Genomic DNA, 24,011 nt, shown 5'->3' with positions numbered 1-24,011 from the left:
CTAGGAAGCAACCGACGCTACTGTACCCATCGCGAAGAGCGTGTGCTTGACTGACCTGCTCCCACGAGAGGAAAGGAGGTCCATTTCCTCTTGTTGATTTCAGCTACAAGATTATCAACTCATGCTCACTCCTTAACCTGAGCTGCTGATTTTCTGCGTTGATGTTCCCCGTAAGAACGACGCTATACTCCTGGGGGAAAAAAAAAACTACGAGATATTCTTCTTGGTATGAAAGTATGAATAAAAATGCAACAAGATTGGTCATTAGAGCACTAAACTTGATCTTGGTTTTTTGGGTCACACAAATTCGTGTCCTCTAAGCACTTTGGTTCATTGCTGCTAGTGTCGTCTATTTTGAAACCTAAGCAAGCTGAATAGCCTACACCGACCCCCGGGAAAGTCAGCAGCACGTCATTAGCTGCTGTCGCCAGATCGAAGCTGGCTCGTACCCTTCAGCATCTTATCTACCTTGAATACATCCCGTGTTGGTTTTCCAATTACTCCGTTTCCAATGATGCGCCAGCTATCGACTCTCCGTGGACTTTGTCGTCTCATATTTTTGCAGATGCGCGGAAACAATAAAAGAGTGTTCGAAAAACAGAAGGTGGTCGTGTATCTGCGTTTGCAGAAAACAGAGTAGCAGACGCATTTTGCTACCTTACTGATCAAAACCGCGTTCTGACTCCATTCAGACTAAAGAATAACAACTTTCATCTAGCTTCTAACAGCAGACAGCGTTTATGTATAGACTATCGGGCTCACTGCGACTCCCATTCTACCCATGCGCATCGTGCAGGCGTGTTTTATGAAGAGTTGTGATTCATAACGACAAAATGAATGCGGTTGATATTAACATTTTATTCACGCCTTTTCGCTGAAAATTAATTTTCTACATGGCTCACATTTCAGACTTAAGGCGTGGTTGGTAATTGCATTTTTTATTTATTATTCTCGGGCTTTATCGCAGATACTTTTATCGTACAAGGAAACGCTTTCTCCACAGATGTCGTCATACTGCCGGAGACATTCTGGCGAAATTGAATCCTTTGTTTCATCCCTTACCCACAGCATGCATTCTGAAAAAGAAGAAAAGAGAGATTATGATAACGTTGACATCTAACGCTTACTTTATTTGTTATTTCTGAATATTTTTAGTTGAACTTGTGATTCACTATTTATACAATTTATTTACTCATTTATAACACTAAATAGTCCTTCACAGGTTTTCCATACTTCGTACAGCAGACATATGGGGATTTAGTGTCGTTCAATTGTTATTTTATGTCTTTGTTACACCAGCGACCATTGATGATGGGCTTCCAGCCTGGATTTTTAAAACATGAGATTGATAACGCAAAAGCTCGGATCCGGCCACAAAACTCCTACTGGACTGCTGTTTGCCCAAATGGTGTAGGCGCGCCAATGGTGCTCGAGGAGCCTATTAGTAATATTCAAAGCTAAAACGAAATTTTGGGGCTCGTGCGCAGGGCGGAAAGCAACTCCGATCACGAGTACAGCTCAGTTGTCACCACTGATCTCCACTAGGGGAGCTGGATGCCGCATCGCTCACCCGAAAGTGAAGCAACCAGAAGTAAGCGGCCTTGTGCCGGAAGTAAGCCTTTGGCAGTGCATGAAATCGGACCTCAGCACGGTTTTCCAGTTCCAGTTTTGTTTTCCTACTTAGCATTTCGTCTTTTCGTCGTTCTCGTCTTTTTACATGACAATGCCTACCTGTTGCGCCGTCAACTGAGCGAGGAGACCAGCGAAGTCTTCGGGAAAGACGTTTGAAAAATAAGGGTCCATTGCATCGCAATAGGACGACACTAGCAGACGACAGGACGTCGCTACACGCAGCAAGTATCGAGCCTCGTCTACTCGGCTCGGTGTCGTCTCGTTTGCCTAGCTTCGCCAACTCTGCTCTTTACTGTGATGCTTGTTCCCACGCTAAAACCCAAGTTATGCTATCAATGGGAATAAATATAAGAAAGAACAGGTGGAAACATTCACTAGGCAGCTGACTTTGCAGTGACCATTTTACCGAATTATGTTTATACCGAACCGGAGCGAGGGCTAGGCTACTATCTTGTGAGGTGTCGACGGTGTTCGGTTGGTTCACATTAGCGCCTCTAAAAGGTATGGTACTGCTTTTTCGACGGAGCGTGTCATGTACTGTTTTGCATTGGGACAAGTTAAGCCTGAATGGGCTTTAATTCGTGGTGCTTGGTGCAGCTCACTTCTAACAACGCTTCTCACGGGCACTGCAGCATTCGTCTTTCTTGTCAGTCGTTCCTCTCGCGCTGTGCCTTTTCTTTGCTGCACGAAAACTCGGTTTTATGATGACCTAGCCTCATCGTCATTCCACTACTTCTCCTTCACGCTCGGAAGACAAGAACCAGAAAAAGAACATGGTGTTAATGCACGTACTCCTTTGCCGCGGCAGGGTGAGACCTGCATGCCTGTTTTCTTCTCTTTCTCAGAAATTACAAGCTTCTGCACACAATGCTCACATTTCTCGCGTTCAGCTTGATTGTTCCTTTCATATAACAGCAGACATTAGACGAGAACAACGCAAAAGAAACTGAGAACGAAAGGGCGAAAGACACGACTTTTTGCACTGAAACACACAGCAGACACCCGACTTCCGGGACAAGCCGTCCAACTTCCGGTGGCTTCACTCGCGCTCGTCTCGGAAAGCGGGAATGCGGCATCCAGCCACCTAATGGAGATCAGAGGTTGTCACTGCTATCGTGGCTAACCCCGTTCGGAGAAAAGAAAACATGACTGGGAACCTGGGCCAATGCCACAGGTGAAGCCGGTTGTACCCGATGGAGCACCAAAGCAATGTGGGCAGTAGACTCATCGGCACTGTTGCACATCTGCGAGCGACGCCAATTTAAAAGCATTGTATGCGGGAAACCAGATTGAGTGAGCTTTCAGGTGCATATTTTGACATTGAATATTTAGAACTATTTTCCCAATGAAGAAAAACTAAAACCTGACTCAGCTTTGAGGACCTGCAGCTTCGCAATATAATCGTTCCCCTTGAAATCGAAAGTAAAATAGTTGTATACTTTATTTTGCCAATTCAACGGCTCATTACTGAGTAATGTCCTCTTTAGTATGCAGTCCGCCTGCATAGACCATACAGACGTATTTCTCGCAGTTATTGTAATAAGAATATTTCAACTTTGAAAAAAAATCACCCTGTATATTGCGCGAAAGAAGGCAGCCATGATTCTATTCAGCTTGTTTATGTGAAAAGCAAGTACGGCTTTCCAAACAAGGCGTACAAAATTGCAGCAAAGGACTTCTCTGGGAAGTTTTGCTCGGATGTTGCCGCTCAATATGCGGCGTAGATCCTGAAGGTAGGAAACCTTAGAGTGGTTCCCAAAGTTAGTGAGGCCTTTCTCTGTGATGCTGCTATTATCAGGCTTATACTTGAAAGTTATCAGAGAACAAAAGAACAAACCACTACTTACGATAACCAAAGTAGTTTTGTTCCAGGATTCCACAGGACGCGTAGTCGGTGTAAGGAAAGCGAACGAGGATAGGGTGGCTGGCATCTACGAGAAAAGAAAAAAAATGATTTTTGTTTGTTAATGGGTTTCAACTCCACTGGAAATTCAACCAGGGCGCTCGTTGTTGAGCGTTTTTAATATTAATAAAGTCAAACTGTTTAACATAAGTTCAATACTATCACCAAGTTTCGAGGGCAAGTGCCATTCTGCTTTCTAGTAAATTATACTTAAATTATTAATAATTTGTTTCCAACCCCTATAAATTGAAGGACGAGTCGAGATTGAAAGCTATTAACGCTTGAAAAAGCTCCCACCGCCTGTACAGCATGTAAGGAGTGGCATTGTTTTTATTACCGTCATAACACTGCAAATAACAAGATCTCCTCTGCTCATTGGTGACTTCGGTGACTGTTGGTTTCCGTACATAGGAAAAAAGTGCACTTGACCGGCCACTGTACTGACAAAATAAAGTGTGAAGTTGCTGGCAGTGAGCGACGGCAACCTAGAAGATAAATATCAGCGAACGCTGCCTCTAGGACTGCAGCTGCACATTCAGGCTCGTCTATTTACTCTAACTAAGCTCATTATGAATTCTTACACACTAAGTTCTTACGGGTGTCTACACAACGGGGAGTTTCTTTTGGTTTCGAGGTAATTTCTTGCCTACGGCGTATTTGTCGACTGTCGGTGTTTTAGGGCGCAACCGAAAACTTAATGATGTCAACGATGAAAAATAAATTTTTTCCGTCTGCACTTATTGGAAGAGGAGGTTGAGTAATAAATATATGCCGTATGTAGCATTGCCGAAGAGTTATCAATGCCCTCTCTTTGCCTCTGCTAAGGATAGAAACTTTGCGCGTTTAAACTTTCTACTTCAATAAAGCATGTCTTACATTCTCGGCGAAAAAGAAGTTACTGTTATGGAAATACTTAAGGTAATCGTTCATTCTTGTGAGAGTAGCAAGATCTTTCTTTTAAAGCGTTTACACCGATCGCATGGAACAGTTACGACTGCCACAGATAGCCAATAGGGAACGCTTTTGAGGACAGCAAAAACGTTAATAGAGAAAAAAAAATTAAAGACAGCCGTCGGGTAACCTCCCGATATATTGACTGTTATAGAGAAATATCACGTTATATGAGAAAATGTCATTCATAAGCGGTTTACCGCTCAAAAATGCGTTTGTCTAGAATGGTTGGGGAAAGGAGGGGCGCAGCAGTAGAGGTCGCCGGATAATTTCGAGCAGATAGGGTTCTTTAAAGTTCAGTGTCATCGCACAGTACATGAACCTCTAGCATTTCGCCTCCGTCGAAATCCGACCGACTGCGGCCAGGATCGAACCCGCGTCTTTCGGATGAGCAGCCGGGCACCATAACCGGGCACAAGACGCCACGTCGGCTGCAGCAACTAGCAGGGGGCAAAGGCGAACATAGTGAATGCCACCCTTGAGTCCTGGACTCTGAAAAGATGCGGCCTTTAGCGCTGTGAAGACACCGCGCAGCTCCTTCGAGGCCAACGCCAAGGGATATGTCCTGAAACCAGTGTGCAATTATATTTACGAGTACATAATTTCATCTGGTAGATTCTTCTGCTAGAATATGAATTCACTACTTTTTTTTTCTTTTTTTATTCTTTTAGACAAATTCTCGTTTTACGTCTCAAAATTATCCAAATACTGCACTCCTTGTACATGCGTGCGTTTGTATCCGCTATGCACCCTGGCCAATCCCCCGCCGTGGGTATCTGCCATTAAGCCATAGGACATCATCATCAAGTAAGTCATGACACGTTGGGAGCAAAGTCTGATTTTTTTTTTCTGAGAGTGTAGTGCCCGATTTCCGCTTATTGGTGTATTTCGAAACTGTGCCATTTAAGCTCTAAAGCACTTGAACAAATATGCAAATATCCCCGACAGAAGGTCAAGCGCCGTGAATTTTTGTTATTAAAAATGGCTCGGAAGGTGTCTCAGAGCTTCATTATCTGAAAAAAGGTTGGCATTGCTGGAATCTACTGGTGCGGTTAACCTTGCCGATTCTGCCGGCAACTGCTGCATCATAGCGACACTTAATTGCTAAACAGGGCCCACAACTCAGGCACGTACCTGAGAACCGACGGATCTACATTGCTCTAAACAGAATCACCTATAGCAGCCAATATTCAACTCCTGCTGTCACCATCTGGAGTCCAAATCAGAGTGCTGGAGAAACTTTAAAAGAATGCGTGAAGCCTACTTTCTACATGGCTGTTTTCCGCGCGGGTAGACCATGTCCTGGAAGGAACTGTGAGCGGCTCCTGTATTCTTGAGGAAAGGGAACAACGCGCACATCTTTCCGCGTTGTACACTGGACAGCACATAAGATAATGTCCCATATCACCGCACACATCACATGTGGACCATAAGAAGCGGCGCAAAGACTCGTGCGGATTTTCAGCTGTCTCATGAAGGAACATGTTACAGCATTGAGCTCTGCTCAGGGTTTAGGATTTACGTACCTGAGTCCACTATGCCGACAACAATGCCGGAAGCATTGCCTGGTGTGAAGTGGAAAGCGACACGTTCCCTGTGGAGAAAGAAAGGATGAAGCAATTAAGAACTGTGGAATATGCGAATAATTTCGCGTGGATTATCTGAAAGGTTAAAATTGCGGTTCATTAGGCTTCAATGAGAAGTGAGAACGAAGCCTCGCTTGACCAGAGGAGGAAGGCTCACTTCAGAAATATTTGAAAATTCCATACAAGTTTTCTTTGTACCAAAGATTTCTGTTCTCCACTCGCAGACGCTACCCTTACTATCCATCGTCAGTAATCGAAATATTCAGTCATATATTCTAGAAATAGACGCAGTATTGTATTTCCAGGAAATAAAAAGTGTTTAAAAGTGTGCTTACTTCGCGAAAACCACAAGAAAGCAATGCGTTTAAGATAGCCCAAATTTTAGAGCGTATTCTAACGGCGCTGTTTGGACCGCTGAATCAACAGAAATGACCTCATTCAAAATACTCCCCTAAAAAGAACCGCAGCTACTGAGAGATTAAAGATGAACCAAACACACGTTTACTCACTATTTACTGCTAATATGTAGGAATACGACTGCTTCTTAATGTTCAGTATAAAAAAGCCTGCTTACTGCAGTCACTAAAAAGTTCATAATTCATTTTAGTTAACTAGATGACTGATGGTGACTATTATCGCTTTTCATGTCTTCCTTACCCCATAACCAACGTGCAGAGTTCGATATTAAGTACTTCACAGCGCCTAAGTTTAACAAGCATGTAAAGACGAATTTTGATGACCCTGTATGCCAACATAGCAGGAAGCGTAAGACGATTGACGGTTTGGCTATAGCTAATGTGTAGCGCAGGAAAGAGTGAACAGAACTGCACAAGTAAGCTAAACTGGGCTAGTCGGAGCAATTGCATCTTCGAAATACGTAGCGCGAAAAACAAGACACAGGCAAGGTGAAGGCAAGGTGAAGAAGCGCTCGTGTCCGGTCTTCACCTTGCCTGTGTCTTGTTTTTCGCGCTACGTATTTCGAAGATGCAAACAGTGAAAAAACACACACACAAAAGAAATTTTACAAAAGAAGCACTGTGCGCTAGTACAATGTTATAAAATTCATGAGCATAGAAAAGTCAAGAAGGGTGCTCATACTATGGGATAAAAATTACGCGACTGTCACAGACACGCTTTTGTAGCTAGTTTCCTGCGAAGGAGCGTTAAAATGGACAATAACTGTGTTTTGCTCCCCATACCTTTTGGTTTTGCCATTCGTCCATTGGACAAAAGTCTTCATCGTCTGTGCTATTATTTTAAATTCACCCCAAAGCGCTACGCTACGACCGCCACGCTCCCAAAGGAGTCGTTTTCAAATGAGAGAGCGATTTCTTTTTCCTCGTCTGTCGTTCGTTTTTATTTTACAGCAGAGAGAAAAGAGGCCGTCTGACTCTCACGTGGTTGCCACCGTCGAAAAGCATGCGCCAGTTTATCCAAAAAATTTTAAAACACGCTTGATGCTAGACAGGCTTTTTTCCGGAAGCAGTCCTCCGTAGCCCTGCCATATTGGATCAGTTGAAGTACCCGCTCTGGGTCGGGAAAATTGCTTGTGCTGCTTCGTGGCATTGCGCCCCGTTGCTCCGAGTCACCAGCGAGCACTTAGCTCTGGTATGTCTGCCCCTCCGCTGCTTCCCGCTTCTGCTTCGGGCCTTTGACGCTGGGCATATGACAGAAGCTGAGCTGCTGCAGGCGCCGACAAATACATCGCGAAATCACTGGGTATGGCGATTAGAAGCTACTGCTTCAAGGCACGTAGAATGAAGCCAAGCCCCTTCACTGAACAAAATATTCAACGAAAATCTACGGTCAAACTAACCTGTGAAGAAGGCCGACGTTGCCTGTTTCCAGGTGCGGTCGATAGAGTGAGTGTTTGGTAAGAGTTCATATAAACTACGGAGCAATTTATTGCAGGCGAACGCCGGAAACGCATGTCAGGCAGCCCTGCGGTGTCTCAAGGATCACAAGTGTTTTGACAGGGACTTCTTCAGATCGTGAGAACCAATTCTCTCCGAGCAGTAACCAGTACGACAAGGCTGAAAAGCTTCCATTTAGAGCGGTCATAAATAAATCTGGCTTACAAAATTTTGAAGAAGTCTATACATCCCACTTAAAAAGTGGCATCAATTTCCTACCATTTAGTTGATAAAATTTTTGAATCTTGCAAAATACATTATTCGTTCATTAAAGAAAATTAATGTTCCGGCGCGTTTAGAGATGCCTAGTTAGCCAATTTAGCAGGCTAACTTCGACTCTCATGCCATGGTGCTAAACTGTTAAAATTCCAGTTCTAAGAGACAAACGCGCTACTGAAAGAAAGAGTTGCTTGAGTGCGTTCTCGGCTCTGTGTTCACGTTAATGGTAACATAGTTAATGATAACAGGTAGTGACATTCCTAAACTCAAGGAACAAAAGTCTTAGCGACTAATTTATATCTGTTTGTAAATCGTCATATTGTTGGAAGGACGCACTTAGGATTGTCGGCTGCTATCATGCCTTGGTTCTGACTGAAACTTACGGTTTCTTGTCCTCAGCAGCAGGCAGAAACCACAGGTATGTGGCGGAGGGAGCTTCAGCGTCGAACTGAATTCGCCGCGCTGTCAGGCACTTGAACATCGGGTCTGGGTTGACATCCCTGACAGCCACCATGTCAATAAGGCCCCCGAACATCTGCAAACCAAAGCACACAGGTGCTACAGGAATCGCGCAGAATGTACAGATTTAATACTCTTTTTGTTTTGCTCTGTCTTTTCTTTTATTTACATCTGATGCCTTTTTTCAGCACGCTCAGTCATGTACTGTAGGTTACAGAGGTGCCCAAGACGCGCCGCCACTGGCTCAACTGCATCGCTGCATCACCAGCTTTACGCAGCGGTCTGAAAACGGAGCATCCATTTCGCGCACCAAGCGATGCTGGTCTTGAAGCATCGGCTCTGCCTGTTAGTGTTCGGTGCGAGAAGCCTTCACGATAAGTCGACAGACTGGCATCTTACCGATGTATGCCGCCACCCTGATGAGGCGTCGCCCAGCTGCGTTTCTGTTTTATTTTACCAGCAGCTCGCAGCTGTAGGCTTCCGGAGCGTTGCTTCGCGTATGAAGCCGAGGGATTGGAACGCCGTTCCAGGGATACACTTGGACGACCGCAGGAATAGATACGGCGATTGAAGGAAAAAATCTATCGCAGCCAGCTATGTTTTTTGCACGCTTGCTCGTCCTGATCACTACTGCCCCCGATAGCGCATAGATGGTGATAAATACGATTCATTGATGTGGCTTTGGTACCCAACCGTAGCATTGGAACTGCAGCAATCGTACTGTAGCCGCTTTGTAGCAGCTAGGGAAGATGGCAGTCTTGAAATCACGAACTTGAACAGGCGGGAGCAGGAAAGCCTTTGGCTCCAACGATTTCGACAAGAGGGCGTATCTTCGTTTGGGCAAAGACAAGCCCCTTTTTGAAAACGTTGGTCAGCGGACATGATATTTATTTGGCCCCCTGGTCATGTTCATGCTCATGCTTCTTCATCGTCATCATGCTCATCCCGTAGACAAGCCGCGCAGTTAGTTATGTCCGACAGTGCGGCCGTCCTTCACACGGCAGAGTTACCACGAAAATCTCTGTTTCGGTTACCTTTACAGTTGAAAAACGTAGATCTCAAAAGGTTTGCACTTACGTCCCTTTCCACGTTCAATGACCTGGAGTTACACACACAATAAAAATAGTGTATACCTTATCTGAATTGTCCAGCTACTGCTTCTAAGGTGCGCGTTCCATATTTATAGCTCTTGCACGCTCCGCACGCATTTTCTCTTTACAAATTTATTTTTCCGTTTTAACGCTTAATGCTGCCATGAAGGAAGGAAGCTAGTCTGAAATGAGCGTATATAAAGTTTTTTACGAGCATGTAGAAAATTTCATACAAAGTGCCACAATTGCTGTAGATTGTAACATTGAAACCGTAGGAGTCGTGTGATCAGTGCGGAAGGGATCAGAAAATCCATACGTTCTATTTAGAAGATGCACATGACACTAAAACGCAAAAAAGAATGGTATCATGACGGTGAATGTAACTATCTGCCTGAAAATGGCAGACGATGCGCAACTAGGCTCACTGTTTTAGAATTAATACTGCGACCACTAGGTGAGTCAAAAGAAATCACGCTATGGAGGATATAGAGGATGGTTAATTTGCCTGAGGCAAAGGAATTACTGCTATCTGTTGCATAATAAAAAAAACAGTTACTTCGCTGTGTACAAAATTGCGCACATGATTATCCGGAATATGCGGACCAAAATGTCGAGCTTGCCGCAGTGAGAAGGACAAACTTGCGCAAGATTGTTAAGGAAATTAAAGGAATAGCTATTTAAATGACTTTATATGATTGCATCTACGCTACACAGACTTCACTGTATTCTTATGCTTTGTTATTATGCCTTGAGGGTTGCGCCCCTGACGAAAAGTGGTACAGGCCACGAAGCAGTAATGATCAAGTGTTTCCTGGAAGTCCTAAGGTGCACACCCCCTTACCTTAGTACTGTACCAGAAAGCCGACGTCGTGCACACTGCGCAATGTGAAGATGACGATATGTCTAGGGCGAATAGCTATGTTGTGCTCGTACGCTTTGCCGACAGTCGCTCCGCGAGAAGCTTACTTATTATCAAAAATTTTCTAAACGAAAAAAGCTGGGGTCGAAAAAAGCAGTAGGCACCAACATATCGCTTAAGATATTAGTGCGTTCCGAGCAATATATTCGATTTAGAGAAGAACCACATTGTAAGAAAAACGATGCTAGAACACATCTGAAATTATCACGCATACAGGTATGGAGATTATTATCCATAGGTTCGAAAGAATGTAGTGGCATCACCCAGGCAACATCTTCTGACACGGTGTTCATAAAAGGCCGTTTCTTCTGTGTGTGGGGGATATGATACTCGAAGGACATTTCGTACTTCTGAACTAATGTAGCAACGCGTCCGCCTGTCCTCTTCGTTTAGCTTCACTGAGTGCGCAATTCGTGGTTTGTGCTACAGCTACAGTTCCATTCCGTCTTTCATAGGCCGCTCCACATTTCTGCAGCGTTAAGCCTGGCCCAAGGAACAGAGGCGGAGAGCTTCCCGCAACAGTTTCCGATTTGCTGTCCTTATACCCACTTGCTCTTAGAAACGCGAAGCGTAACCAGGCTCGTGCAAAAGGTGACAAGTACATATAAACAGCGCGAAACAACAGGACCAGAAAGAGGAGTAGACAAACACGGCGCTGAACTTACAACTGAGTTTATTAGAAGGAAAAATTTTCAATATATGCATACAAAAATGGGCACATGTGCGCACAGTCATACATCAAAGTAGAGATAAAATCAACAAGCCACGATGATCGCACGTGTTGTAACTGCCTCCAAGCTACCATTTGTGCAGCGAAGTCATTTCTTTCGTTGACAAAGCTAAAGAATAATTACCAACGCAACCTTTTGATTTTCTAGTGATATGGAATGATTCGGCGACTTCTCTTGTAGTCTTGTCAGTATGAAAAATATGTCAGTATGGAGGCAGGTACAACACGTGCGATCATCGTGGCTTGTTGATTTTATCTCTACATTGAGGTATGACTGTGCGCACGGGTGCCCATTTTTGTATGTATATAATGAAAATTTTTCCTTCTAATAAACTCAGTTGTAAGTTCAGCGCCATGTTTGTCTACTCCTCTTTCTGGTACTGTTGTTTAGCGCTGTTTATATGTACTTGTCACCATGGAACACCAACTCGCCCAATCTGCCGTTCTACTCGTGCAGAAGCACTCTGCCAGCTCCATAGCCGCAGAGCCTTTACCCTAGAAATCGTCTCCAGACAGCGCTATTCCCGTTCGCAAGCTCAAGGAGCCATGTGCTCTTTCCAGACATCGAACCACACCGACGGAAACGGCGTAAGTTTACACGAGCGCTGTTAAACCGCTTTTTCACTGAATAAACATCCCGTGATGGGTCGGTCCTCGCGGCGGTCCCGTGACTCTCCCCATCGATTCGAACGGTCGCTTTTCGCCGCAGCCGGCGCCACGGGCTCACCCACAACTGGGATGACGCCTCCTGAGCCACTCTTCCTGACAGTTGCTGCTGTATGCTTCCGTTCAACTGAACAGTCGTGCGGTGGCGCTGTAGCTGTTGCATGTATGTACACGAGGAGCAGCATGTCGAGCATATTGTGGGAGTTTTCCACTTTTGAGTAGTAGTCTGCTACTCGTGTGCGACGGCAAGCGTGGACGACGCCAAGACCCAGCCATGCGCGAAGCCGAAGTGCAGAAGACAGGAAGGGTTCTTACGGCCATTCAAATTCTTTACAGTACACGACCCACACGCTCAACAAGAGTAAGTGCACTGACATAGGAAAGCTATCTGAGTACTTTTTTAAAGCGACTGGAGCTACCTGAAGCTTGGAGCTTGGCACAGAAGCATCCTAGTGAAAAAGAGACTCCAGCACTCCGAGGAGTGAGAGAGAGCCTGCGCAGGCTTAAAAATTTAATCGTCCGAAGCGAGTCCTTGGGCTTATTTCTCCTATAGCTTGGGGTTCTGCGTGTACATTGCGCTAGAGCGAAACACGGGCACCCATTACAGCATTCCATGGGATGAAGCATGCGTGTCTCTATAAGCGGGATTCCTGCTCGCTACCCGGAAGAAACTGCGAATGCATTCAACAGACGCCGGAGCTATAATAATAAAGGTATAAGGTTGTGCACGGACAACTGCACGGGACAAGAAAAGCTAGTATAATGCTTTGCACAGTGGTACATATAATTCTTAGAGGCATCCAGCACTTAGTGTATTTGTAAGATAACTTTCAGATACCGCTTTATATGACTGAAGCCTTTTCAGCTATTATGAGTTGGAATGCGCTCATAACTTTGTTAATATATGTGGACTCGAAACAAACGCGCGCTCCTATAGACATTATTTTGTACGTGTCTTTCTGTGGCTATAGTGAGCATGAAAAAAATATTCAAATAGCCCGTCAAAAGTATTTTTGAACCAACGAAAAGGATAATACTGCATGTGTCTGGACGACCGTGTGTGGTTGTCCATCAAAATAAATATACTGCGCAATCCTGACACTATGATATCCGTGCCAGTTCACATCAGGAATGAAAGAAGGCTTTTAAAAAAAATCGCAGTGGTTTAGCTCTGGTTAAACCTGGAGGATTGCGAAAACAACGAGGGGAGAAAGACAGAGGCGATGGAGAGCGCGCGGCAGCGGTGGCGGCCCCAGCACGCTAGCTATGCGCCGCTACTGCGCATGCGCAACTGGCGAGCGCGGCGGCAGTACCTCTGAGTCACCCGCGCAGCGACGGCGGCGGCGCCGCGCCAGCTGTGCGCCGTGTGACGTTAGTGCTCCTCGCTCATGCGCAGTATGACCTTTCGTCAGCTCCGCAAAATGGTTCGGCGGCTCGCGTAGTGTTGCTTTCGCAACGAAAAAAAAATTGTTAGGCGGACACATCTGCATCACACCAGTGACGGTGATTAGGCTGCGAGGTCATGCGAGACGAGACACGCAGAGAGTTTTATTCATCCTGCTACAGGATTGTCTGTACTATTTTCATATGATAGTAGGTGTTCCTGATGGCGTTAAAAATGCTGTAGCTTTTAGGATGTCATCCCAGAAAAATTTCAGGCTTCTCCGTAACGAGACTTCATCAGGTTCACGTGACCCCAATTCACTAATCAAAAAGAACTACAGAATTTGACTCCCCACGAAATTCCCTGATTGGTGAGAGAGGTCACATGACCTTGTGACGTAGTCACAGCCTGCTCACTGTGGAAGGTGGCGACCTGCCTACCTGACTATGAGCAAACTGCCCAGCGTTGCCAAATTCAATGCAGTTGCCAACTGCCCACCCGGGCATTACATGAAGCTTACGGGAGCTTAGAAACAGTAGCCTGGGTCTCACAAGCATCGGGGCTGTGTTTTAAACAGCCACCTGCCAGGGCAGTGACGCATCGCTTAAACGCTGCACCACTGGACTAGTAGCGATATGAGGACTCCCCGCTACCTATGAAGGCGATTGAGAGGATTGTGACGTCGTCAAAATCGCGTGATCACGAGGGGAGCAATCTTAGGGCAGCGGCTAAGTTGACAGTGTGAGGACACCGAAAATTTGGAATATGATCCAGCCCCTAAAAATTTTCAGGAACCACAAAATTTTTGAATTATGCCCAGCTCAGAAAATGAATTACATTGCATTAGCGGCTCGGAGTAGTATAATCTAACATGATAATCAAATAGAAGGCAGTGCAGCATTCCAGAAGGTGATGAGTCATGCGTACCATACACGGGCAGTGGAACCGCATCCAAAAAGAGTTTTGGCGGGAAACAACGTTACACATTCATTTTAGACACCGCGGTAGGGAAAGTAAGAGCTATCACCTTTTCTTTTATGAGACTGTTGTTAAGAAAACACCACACGTTTTTGAAGCTGATGAAAAAACAGCGCAAGGAACGGGACGAAAACACGAAGGAAGAAGACACAGACACGGGCGCTGACTAACAACTGAAATTTTATTTCGATGCAGGACACATATATAAAGTACAAAGAGGGGGGGTGAGTCCAAGGCGATCCTGCACAATCACCGAAACAGTGTAGTCACGTCCAAGGGTAAAAACGATAAAAAGGTGAAAAGGCCGAAAGAAAGACAAAAAGCGATAAAACCACTTTTTGTCTTTCTTTCGGCCTTTTCACCTTTTTATCGTTTGTACCCTTGGACGTGACTACACTGTTTTGGTGATTGTGGAGGATCGCCTTGGACACACCCCCCCTCTTTGTGCTTTATATATGTGTCCTGCATCGAAATAAAATTTCAGTTGTTAGTCAGCGCCCGTGTCTGTGTCTTCTTCCTTCGTGTTTTTCGTCCCGTTCCTTGCGCTGTGTTTTCATCATGGATTACCAACTAGCCCGGCATCTTGCACTTCTTTTTGAAGCTATTTCACAGAAGTACCGGTTGTGGCCGATTATTAAATAATTAAAAGGGTCAGGTCAAGAACAACCCCTTATGATTGAGGGTTTCAACACGCAACCGTCAAAAGTAAACATCTCCTTTTAAGGCTTTACTCTAGCATATACTTCTAACAGGACGTGCAGACGATTGTGACTCATCGTGTTGCTAACGCTTTAAGCTTTCTGCACCAGGCTCCACTTTTGCGGACGCCTAAAGTAATCCAGATTTCATTTAGAGACATCCTGGTGAAGTGAACGCTTACAAACGGTGTCATAATGCACGTATAGAGGGCAAAACACTTGTCTATAACACATTCTGGGCGTGTTTTGAAGTGAACACGCGATATCTAGCGATAAAATTTGGTTAAAAATAGTCTGGATGTAAGCATGTGCAGTAGAATTTATAGGATTTCATTGTGTTGAGAACGGGCCCACAAGCCCACCTGCTGGAACCAGTGTTAAAGATGGGGCTTCTATCCCACCGCTGCCACCAGTGTTGAGAACGGGCCCACAAGCCCACCTGCTGGAACCAGTGTTAAAGATGGGGCTTCTATCCCACCGCTGGAACCAGAGTTGAAGACGGAGGGGTCCTGGAGATGACTAACTCGTTTAGCCTCGCAGGTACCGGCTCCGAATGACGATGTCTGACTGCGATATCGAGGAAACTGTACAGAAGGGTTTATTCTACATATTTACAGATGAGAAGGGAATCGAATGCGAATGCAATGCTATGCAATGCTCCGATCACACAACAACATCCCGTTAAATACGGTTCGCGTTCCCTAGATCCCTGACTGGGGAACTTGGTTCGAATAACGTTGTCCAATCGGATGGGCCATTGATGACGCTGGCGGTACCACCCCCGGCACGGGGCGGTGCTGAAGCTCTCTCGCTCTCTCACAGCTTGGGGGATGAGAAGGGGAAGACAGTCATCAAACACAGATGCGTCACCTTGACCACTGCCGCAAGTGTTCTGTGCGTTGCCTCCGTGGGAAAGCAGAATCCCGCAGTCTCCTCGCAGGTGGTTTAACCTTCTCGAACTCCCCCGCCGGATGGCCGAAGCACGAGACCCCTTCGACACAGCGTCTTTCAATTAGCAGCCTCGCTCAGCGTGACCTTGCGTAGCATCATCCAGTCCGGTGACCCGAAGGCCGACTCGGCCAACGTATACCGCTGGTTCCGCCGTGCTGCTGCTGTGCATCTCTGCTTCCAGCGTTGCTGCTGCTGTCCCAAGTTCTCGCCGCATCTTTGCCTAACGACGACACTCGTTTGACAGTAATTTCTCCCAGGCCCGTGGGAGACAGCCTCCTTCGATCGGTTCGGAGGTTCGGTGATTTGGAGTGCAACAGCCCCGGCCGTCGTCGTCTATGCTTCTGCCGCCGGCGCCAGGCCTTGTCATATCCCTTGCTTTGCGATGAGTCACATCCGGCGCACAGGACCACGTTGTCCACTCTTAACAGCTCGTCCGCGGCCCGAAAAATCTCGAATGGCCAGCGTTCACGACCGCTGGGCAGGAAGAGATGAGGCCGGAGTCGGGTGGAAGGGCTGGTTTCCAGAAATGGCATCCAAGCTCGAACATTCAACAAAGAATGGCATCAGTGGACTGTTCCACGAGACAGGGCACTGACCCACAAGCAAGCGCTCGGAATTTGCCAAAGACCCACCAGGCTTCCCACAATGACAATAAATGTTTAATAAAACATTACTGAATTTTGGCGTAATTTTGGTGCCAAGAAAGCGCGAAATATCCCGATTGAAATCGCCAAAGACGGACTGCTTGGACCAAGGTTAAAAGCAAAAACCCACACACAGTAGGTGGTCCTACCAAGTACTCCTGTCTACAACAATCGGCTGAATCCATCAGCATTTCCGTGCGGTTTTCCGTTCCTGAAACGCATCGAGAAATTGTTTTTGGAGAGCAGGACTCCGTCTAAGCAAGCGACCATTTTTGGGGGGACAAAACTGTCATAATCATGTTTGAGACGATGGTCAGTCTCAAATATGAACTTTGCGCCGTTCAAGTAACTCTGGTAACCCGACAACATCTGTGCCGCCTAAACCAAACGCGCGCTCTTTGTCTGAAGCGCTGAACGCTTCTTCTCTACAGGTCAGCCTGCGGCTGACGTACTGAACATGGTGCTCTTCGTGGCCGTCGCCAACTTGACTTAAAATAGCACCCAGTCCTCTATCACTGGCGTCACACTGAACTTCTTTAACAAAATAAGTGGCCCGAATCAAAGGTCTGGACACGAGCGCTTCCCCCAGACGAGTTTTCTCTTCGGTCATTTCAGTGTATGTCAGTGAGGCTCCCTTTGGTAAAGTGTCAGACAATTAAGGGACCAAATCTCCGTCTACGCGACTCTAAGCGTAGTTCTACGCGAGCTGCACTCCTGTGAGTGCCCTCACCACTTGGTAGCATGGGAAATCGACACCTGTGATTTCTAACTCAGTGACGCCCTAGCCTTTGTCTAAGGTAAGGAAAAAAAAACAGTAACCTCCGATCAACTTGTTTTAACTCAAAAGTAGCCTTTCCCTGCCTGATTTCATAAACACACACAGAAAAAAAAGAGGAATAAAAAAAAACGAAACAGCTACTTCGAGTCGCCACGCGGGGGGGGAAAGCTGACTCCCCGCCGCCGAGTTGAAAGGATTAGTCTTTCAGACGCGCCCGCCGGGGTCGCGCTTTGACTGATTGTACTGCGGTCAACTCGTGACAAAAGGCTGCAGAAAAAAACGATCCCCGACTCCCCCTGTCGTTTCCGCGCCCCCTCGAGGCTCTCCGAAAACCTTGGTCGCCCCTACAATGTCGATAACCGACTCTGGCTCTGGACAACGAGCAGTGACCAGCGCGAGAAGGTGCCTCTTTCTCTCGCCCCACGCAGGAAGCTCGGCTACCCATTCGCGATGCGCGCTTCCTAGAATGCGGTGCCAAATGTGAAGGACGATTCCTTTTCAAGTGCGCCCGCCGAACACGCCTGCATGTGTCGTCTCGGTTGTTGGACGCCTGCGTTCGCATGCGCTGAGTACCGCGCAACCTTGCGCTTTCTGATCTCTTGGGCCGCTTTGCTTTTTTTCTAACTGGCTTTTTGTCCCGTCTAGGCTTTCTTACAGGCCGATGCCCCTTGAAGCACTTCGCGCCTGTTCTGGTCGGAAAACGCACACTTCCTTTTCCGTTGCTGCAGTCAACCCTCGAACGAGCTGCACTTGTCGCCAGATCATTAACTGCAGTTGCAAGTCTATGAGGCGCAACGCGGGAAGGCTTCGCCTTTCCTTCCACCGCATTTCTTTCTTTCGCACCTGTGCGTGCAACCGAATTTGGGGCTTTGAATTTGATTCGTTTTCTCTTGGTTCTTGCCCTTTTTCTTTTTCTGCGCCTAGCCTGTACCGCGTGCGTTTCTTGATCACAACTAGCTATCTCTAGTTTTTCCGTCGCACCTCGGAAATTTTCATGAAATTCCAAACTGGCCTCTGTGCCTTCGCAGCAGAGTGCCAGCTCCACGCAGCTGACAGACGGACATGAAACTGCCCCTGAGATCCCTGGCTCATTCCTTAGGGAGTTGTCCTCTACCGCGTGCCTGTCGCTTTGCGCTCTATTCTCTGCATTGCAGTGCTCAGCCACAACTGAGCCCGCCTGGCTGTCGCTCTGCGCGCCATTCTCTACATTGCAGTGCCCAGCTACAACTGAGCCCGCCTGGCTGTCGCTCTGCGCGCCATTCTCTGTACTGCAGTGCTCAGCTACAACTGAGCCCGCCTGGCTGTCGCTCTGCGCGCCATTGTCTACATTGCAGTGCTCAGCTACAACTGAGCCCGCCTGGCTGTCGCTCTGCGCGCCATTCTCTCTACTGCAGTGCTCAGCTACAACTGAGCCCGCCTGGCTGTCGCTCTGCGCGCCATTCTCTGCACTGCAGTGCTCAGCTACAACTGAGCCCGCCTGGCTCTTATGGCTATCCTTTTCCCCGGCAGCCTCGCACTCTTCTTGTGCCAGTATTATCAAGGTAGCCTCTCCGGAGCCTTTGTCACTGAAGCCACTGTGACATCCCAACTCGCTCTTACCGCGGTTGTTACTCTCAAAAGGGGTTTCCGCTGTTTCAACTTCGAAACCTTTCTCGCTAGGAAAATCTCCCTTTTCGCGGTTCTGCCGGTTTGACGCCTGTATCGACTCTACTGAAAGGGTCGCGCTCGTAACTGTCCCGACAAAGCTGTCCATTGCCACTCCTACCTCACTTGGAGGAGAATCCTCGCACTCGTGTCGTTGAGACGCTATCTCGGAATGCTCTCTCTTAGCATTACGTCCAACTACACTGGACACGGCCTCGGATTCTGCGGCATTCCTTGGACTACCGCACCGGTTGAACGCGTTCTCTGCCACTTCCCTCGTGGTGTCGCGATTTACCAACGCGGCTACGGTCACCGACTTTTCGGGTCTTATCTGCGGACCTATTTCATAAGCATCGCTTGCTCTTTCAGGAGTTCCGGCTCTCACACTACCGCCCTTTCTTCGTATTTCATTTTGAAGTTCTAATATTTTTAGTTTCCTTATTTCATCTTCAACCTTCCACTGTTGCCGTTGCCGTTCCCGTTCCTTCTCTTTTTCGCACTCCCGATCAGCTTCCTCCTTACGTGCTTTTTGTTTCTCCCGATCGGCTTTCTCATTAGCCTCCTGGTCGGCTTTCTCTCTAGCCTCCTGGTCGGATTTTACTTTGCGGGCTTTTTCCCCTTGTACCAAATTCCACGTATCTACCAGCAACTGATCGTTATGCTTGACTTGTTTAAGAATGAATTCGCCCAATTCAATTTTGGTTAGTTTGCTAGGCACTTCAACCGACAGTTCCTCGCATATCAACAGCAAGTCCGACTTGTACAACCTCATTAGGTCCATGACAACGCTTTCTCCGCTTTGGCTCTGCTAACACCACAATGCCTTGAGAATAACCCCTCTCAAACGACAAAGCCCTGATTCCCAGTGAAGATTATTCTCTGAATCTTAAAGCCTGGCGAATCCCATAGCAAAAGCCAAAACGCTCACCCGTGGAGAAAGTACGATGTCGCACGGTCCATCCCACCGCTGCCACCAGTGTTGAGAACGGGCCCACAAGCCCACCTGCTGGAACCAGTGTTAAAGATGGGGCTTCTATCCCACCGCTGCCACCAGTGTTGAGAACGGGCCCACAAGCCCACCTGCTGGAACCAGTGTTAAAGATGGGGCTTCTATCCCACCGCTGGAACCAGAGTTGAAGACGGAGGGGTCCTGGAGATGACTAACTCGTTTAGCCTCGCAGGTACCGGCTCCGAATGACGATGTCTGACTGCGATATCGAGGAAACTGTACAGAAGGGTTTATTCTACATATTTACAGATGAGAAGGGAATCGAATGCGAATGCAATGCTATGCAATGCTCCGATCACACAACAACATCCCGTTAAATACGGTTCGCGTTCCCTAGATCCCTGACTGGGGAACTTGGTTCGAATAACGTTGTCCAATCGGATGGGCCATTGATGACGCTGGCGGTACCACCCCCGGCACGGGGCGGTGCTGAAGCTCTCTCGCTCTCTCACAGCTTGGGGGATGAGAAGGGGAAGACAGTCATCAAACACAGATGCGTCACCTTGACCACTGCCGCAAGTGTTCTGTGCGTTGCCTCCGTGGGAAAGCAGAATCCCGCAGTCTCCTCGCAGGTGGTTTAACCTTCTCGAACTCCCCCGCCGGATGGCCGAAGCACGAGACCCCTTCGACACAGCGTCTTTCAATTAGCAGCCTCGCTCAGCGTGACCTTGCGTAGCATCATCCAGTCCGGTGACCCGAAGGCCGACTCGGCCAACGTATACCGCTGGTTCCGCCGTGCTGCTGCTGTGCATCTCTGCTTCCAGCGTTGCTGCTGCTGTCCCAAGTTCTCGCCGCATCTTTGCCTAACGACGACACTCGTTTGACAGTAATTTCTCCCAGGCCCGTGGGAGACAGCCTCCTTCGATCGGTTCGGAGGTTCGGTGATTTGGAGTGCAACAGCCCCGGCCGTCGTCGTCTATGCTTCTGCCGCCGGCGCCAGGCCTTGTCATATCCCTTGCTTTGCGATGAGTCACATCCGGCGCACAGGACCACGTTGTCCACTCTTAACAATTGTCATTTCTTGTCTTTCTTGTCGCAGTGGCTTTAGGAGCTGCGGAAAACTCACTTTGGTCGTTCTAGACATGTGTTTCGCCCTCGGTACGTCTAGAAATATATCCCTGACAATGGTTACGACTGCACGCTGAAAAGTTGATCGAACAGTTCAAGCTAGAAGGTCCTGCTGAGACTCAAATGAATGGGCCACGCTGTCGGCGCGTTAATAAAAAGGAGAAATGATTGGTTATCAGGAAATCAAAGGCAAGGTAACCGTCTCAATTTTTATGACACTTCACGTGCACCTCAGGGAAGACAGGAGGCAGGAGTGAAAGAAGAAAGAACGAGAAAGGTGCCGTAGTGGAGTGCTGCGAAATAATAGCGACCACCTTGGAATCTTCAATATGCGGTAATATCGCACACCACACGGTCGTTTTACGTTTCGCCTCCATCGAAACGAGGCCGCCAGGGTCGGGTTCGAACATGGGTACTTCGGCTCAGTAGCCGAGCGCGCTAACCACTGAGCCACAGCGGCGGGTAATAAATAGGACTGAAAGACTTCAGTGCAAAGCTGCAAGACAACACAAGATAATGAGCACAAAGAATTCTCGTACAAAAGGGCAAATTGCCTGTTGATTGCCTATGCTTGCAATATTGCAATGCCTGGTGCATTTGATATTAACGCGACAGCTCTAGGAGTCTCGTCTCGCAGAAAGTCGCCGTCGCCGTGGTTGGCCGTGAGCGAAACATCTCGATGAAAGCAAAGAATTCATAAAATAAAGGAAGAGGCCAAAGAATATTCGGATTGTGCCGAAATTTCACAGAGAGGTTTCTGGAACGAAGAGAAAGAAATTCAGTTAAAAAAAGTAGGTTAATTTTGCTATGGGTGGGAACCGAACACAGGATGTTCACCTTCGGGCTGCGAAACGGGCACGCCTGACATATGCCCCGGAGGCTTGTTAGTTCGGGCTCAAGAAAAATGGGCATAGTGAATGAGTTGAGGTCTCTAACTTAGTGAACCGTCTTAGAGACACGTAGAGATGCGCACCTGAGTAATTACGAGTCCGATAATTAGGAATTAGGTCGTTGGTTGGATGTTAAATGGGTGATGTGAAGGGGCTCGAAAATGCTATAGTGTTGTACTCTTAAAGGCGAAGCTTAGCTTAAGCATGCCCCAAATTTCTTTTATGTGCACCCTGCTCTTACCCGCCGCGGTGGCTCAGTGGTAAGGCGCTCGTCTACCGAGCCGGAGTACCCAGGTTCGAACCTGACCGCGGCGGCCGCGTTTCGATGGAGTCGAAACGCAAGAGGCGCCCATGTGCTGTGCGATGTCAGTGCATGTTAAAGATCCCCAGGTGGTCGAAATTATTCCGGAGACCTCCACTACGGCACCTCTTTCTCTCTTTCTTCTTTCACTCCCACCTTCCTCCCTTCCCTTACGGCGCGGTTCAGGTGTCCGCCGAGATATGTGAGACAGATACTGCGCCATTTCCTTTCCTCAAAACCCAATTTACTAATTTACCAATCCCGCCTCAGGCAAAACCGCTGGGCGCGCAAGCTTTTCTTTACCTTGAAAACGTCCGGTGTCTCGCGTTGCAGTTTGTTTGGCCCAGTGCCGGCTGATCCCAGAGGCGCAAAAAGCCATAGGTGAAGAGCTCCCACCGTCAGAACTGGAAGTAACTGTATTCGAGACATTTTCGGTGAAGAAGGGGCTTCTTGAACGCGACTGAACCGGGGCAGTAATAGTGCTTTCAAGACTCGTTAACTGAAGGTCTAATATTTCCGTCCGTTGCGCGCTTTAATGTCCGCTCGCTCGCGAGTCTGTTCAATATCGGTGATTGTGATGGCCTTATGTATTGTGACCGCCTTTCTTTGAAAAAGGTATTTGCCTCATATCTGACACAGAGGTGACCTCCTAGTTGATATACAGAGCCAGCTTTAGCTTTTCGTATTAACTTGTCAGCTTGCACCCCAGGAAATTGCTGTAGGAACAATGTTTTCATGTGACATTTTTGAAGCCACTCCTCCCAAAAGAGTAACGTTGCCTTGACTGAAGGCTGCAACATAATTGGAAAGCTGTTTTAATATTTGTTTTATAAAACAGATTTCACCTGAGCTCACTGAGTTTACAAGGGTACATACAGGAGCTTCATAACTAATAAAACGCATGCCCAGAACTAAAAACAAGCGTGTGTAGTAAACCGCCAGTACAAAACTAAGAGAACGTTGAAAACATTGTCTTAACGTAGCAACGCAACTTATAGCAGATGAGAAGGAGGGCAGTCCTGCGAGTGTGGATCATCCGCATGACATCGTACTTTTGGGGGATTTTTTGTGCAGTAGTGCTTGCTGTGTGCCACAGGCGCTGGTCGCCTCCTCCAGCCATTAATGATCACGATGGTCGACTAGTCATCATCCACATATGATGCCGTTGGTATGCTTTCAGGTGATCCATGGTAGTTTGACGTCCTAGTTGTACTTCCTGCTGATGATGGGCCACTAACCTGAACGAAACCGTCTGGCTAGAAAAATAACCTGGTGCTATCCTGCCTCATTCTATGGATATTTTAGAGGTCAAGCTTTCCAGCAAATAAAGCATTCTATGCAAACCTTCAGATTTTCGGTGGCATAGATACCTGGCTAGCTGGTATAAATGTTGAAGTAGCAGACTTAGTCTTCAACTTGCTTCCATTTATAGTGCGCCAAATCGTCATAGACGCGCAATGGGGCTGCAGGTCAGTCTACAATGCTTAATGACAGTGTGGTATGCTCGAACACGTGTCAGACTTCGTCGTCTGAAGTGACAGCCTGGCCATTCCTTGTGCATGTTCTCCTCAGCAGTGATGTAGCAAGTGACAATTTG

General features: G+C 47.3%; 1 protein-coding gene across 1 annotated transcript; it reads right to left on the bottom strand.

The window, feature by feature from the left end:
- Nucleotides 1–850: 850 nt before the first annotated feature.
- LOC149359293 (uncharacterized) lies at nt 851–22,898 on the bottom strand. The gene is made up of 5 exons (XM_089569011.1): nt 22,718–22,898; nt 8,588–8,739; nt 6,013–6,080; nt 3,480–3,563; nt 851–1,076 (listed from the first exon to the last, which is right to left on the bottom strand). The coding sequence occupies exons 1-5, from the start codon at nt 22,841–22,843 to the stop codon at nt 946–948; spliced, it is 561 nt and encodes a 186-aa protein (XP_089425137.1). The 5' UTR covers nt 22,844–22,898; the 3' UTR covers nt 851–945.
- Nucleotides 22,899–24,011: the final 1,113 nt, after the last annotated feature.

This window comes from Amblyomma mixtum, chromosome 2 (assembly GCF_055824585.1).
Source record: "Amblyomma mixtum isolate Tamu chromosome 2, ASM5582458v1, whole genome shotgun sequence".
Taxonomy (NCBI): domain Eukaryota; kingdom Metazoa; phylum Arthropoda; class Arachnida; order Ixodida; family Ixodidae; genus Amblyomma; species Amblyomma mixtum.
Note: the sequence above shows the minus strand (reverse complement) of the source record. Positions and strands in the feature narration are given on the sequence as shown.

What these genes read in the sequence shown, in the direction of transcription:
- LOC149359293 (XM_089569011.1), bottom strand. Translation starts at nt 22,843, where the DNA reads ATGTCTCGAATACAGTTACTTCCAGTTCTGACGGTGGGAGCTCTTCAC. An exon ending in GCTGCTGAGGACAAGAAACC is followed by an intron (nt 6,081 to 8,587) that starts GTAAGTTTCAGT and finishes CTTTCTCCACAG; the next exon opens with GGAACGTGTCGCTTTCCACT. An exon ending in TGTCGGCATAGTGGACTCAG is followed by an intron (nt 3,564 to 6,012) that starts GTACGTAAATCC and finishes CTTTTCTCGTAG; the next exon opens with ATGCCAGCCACCCTATCCTC.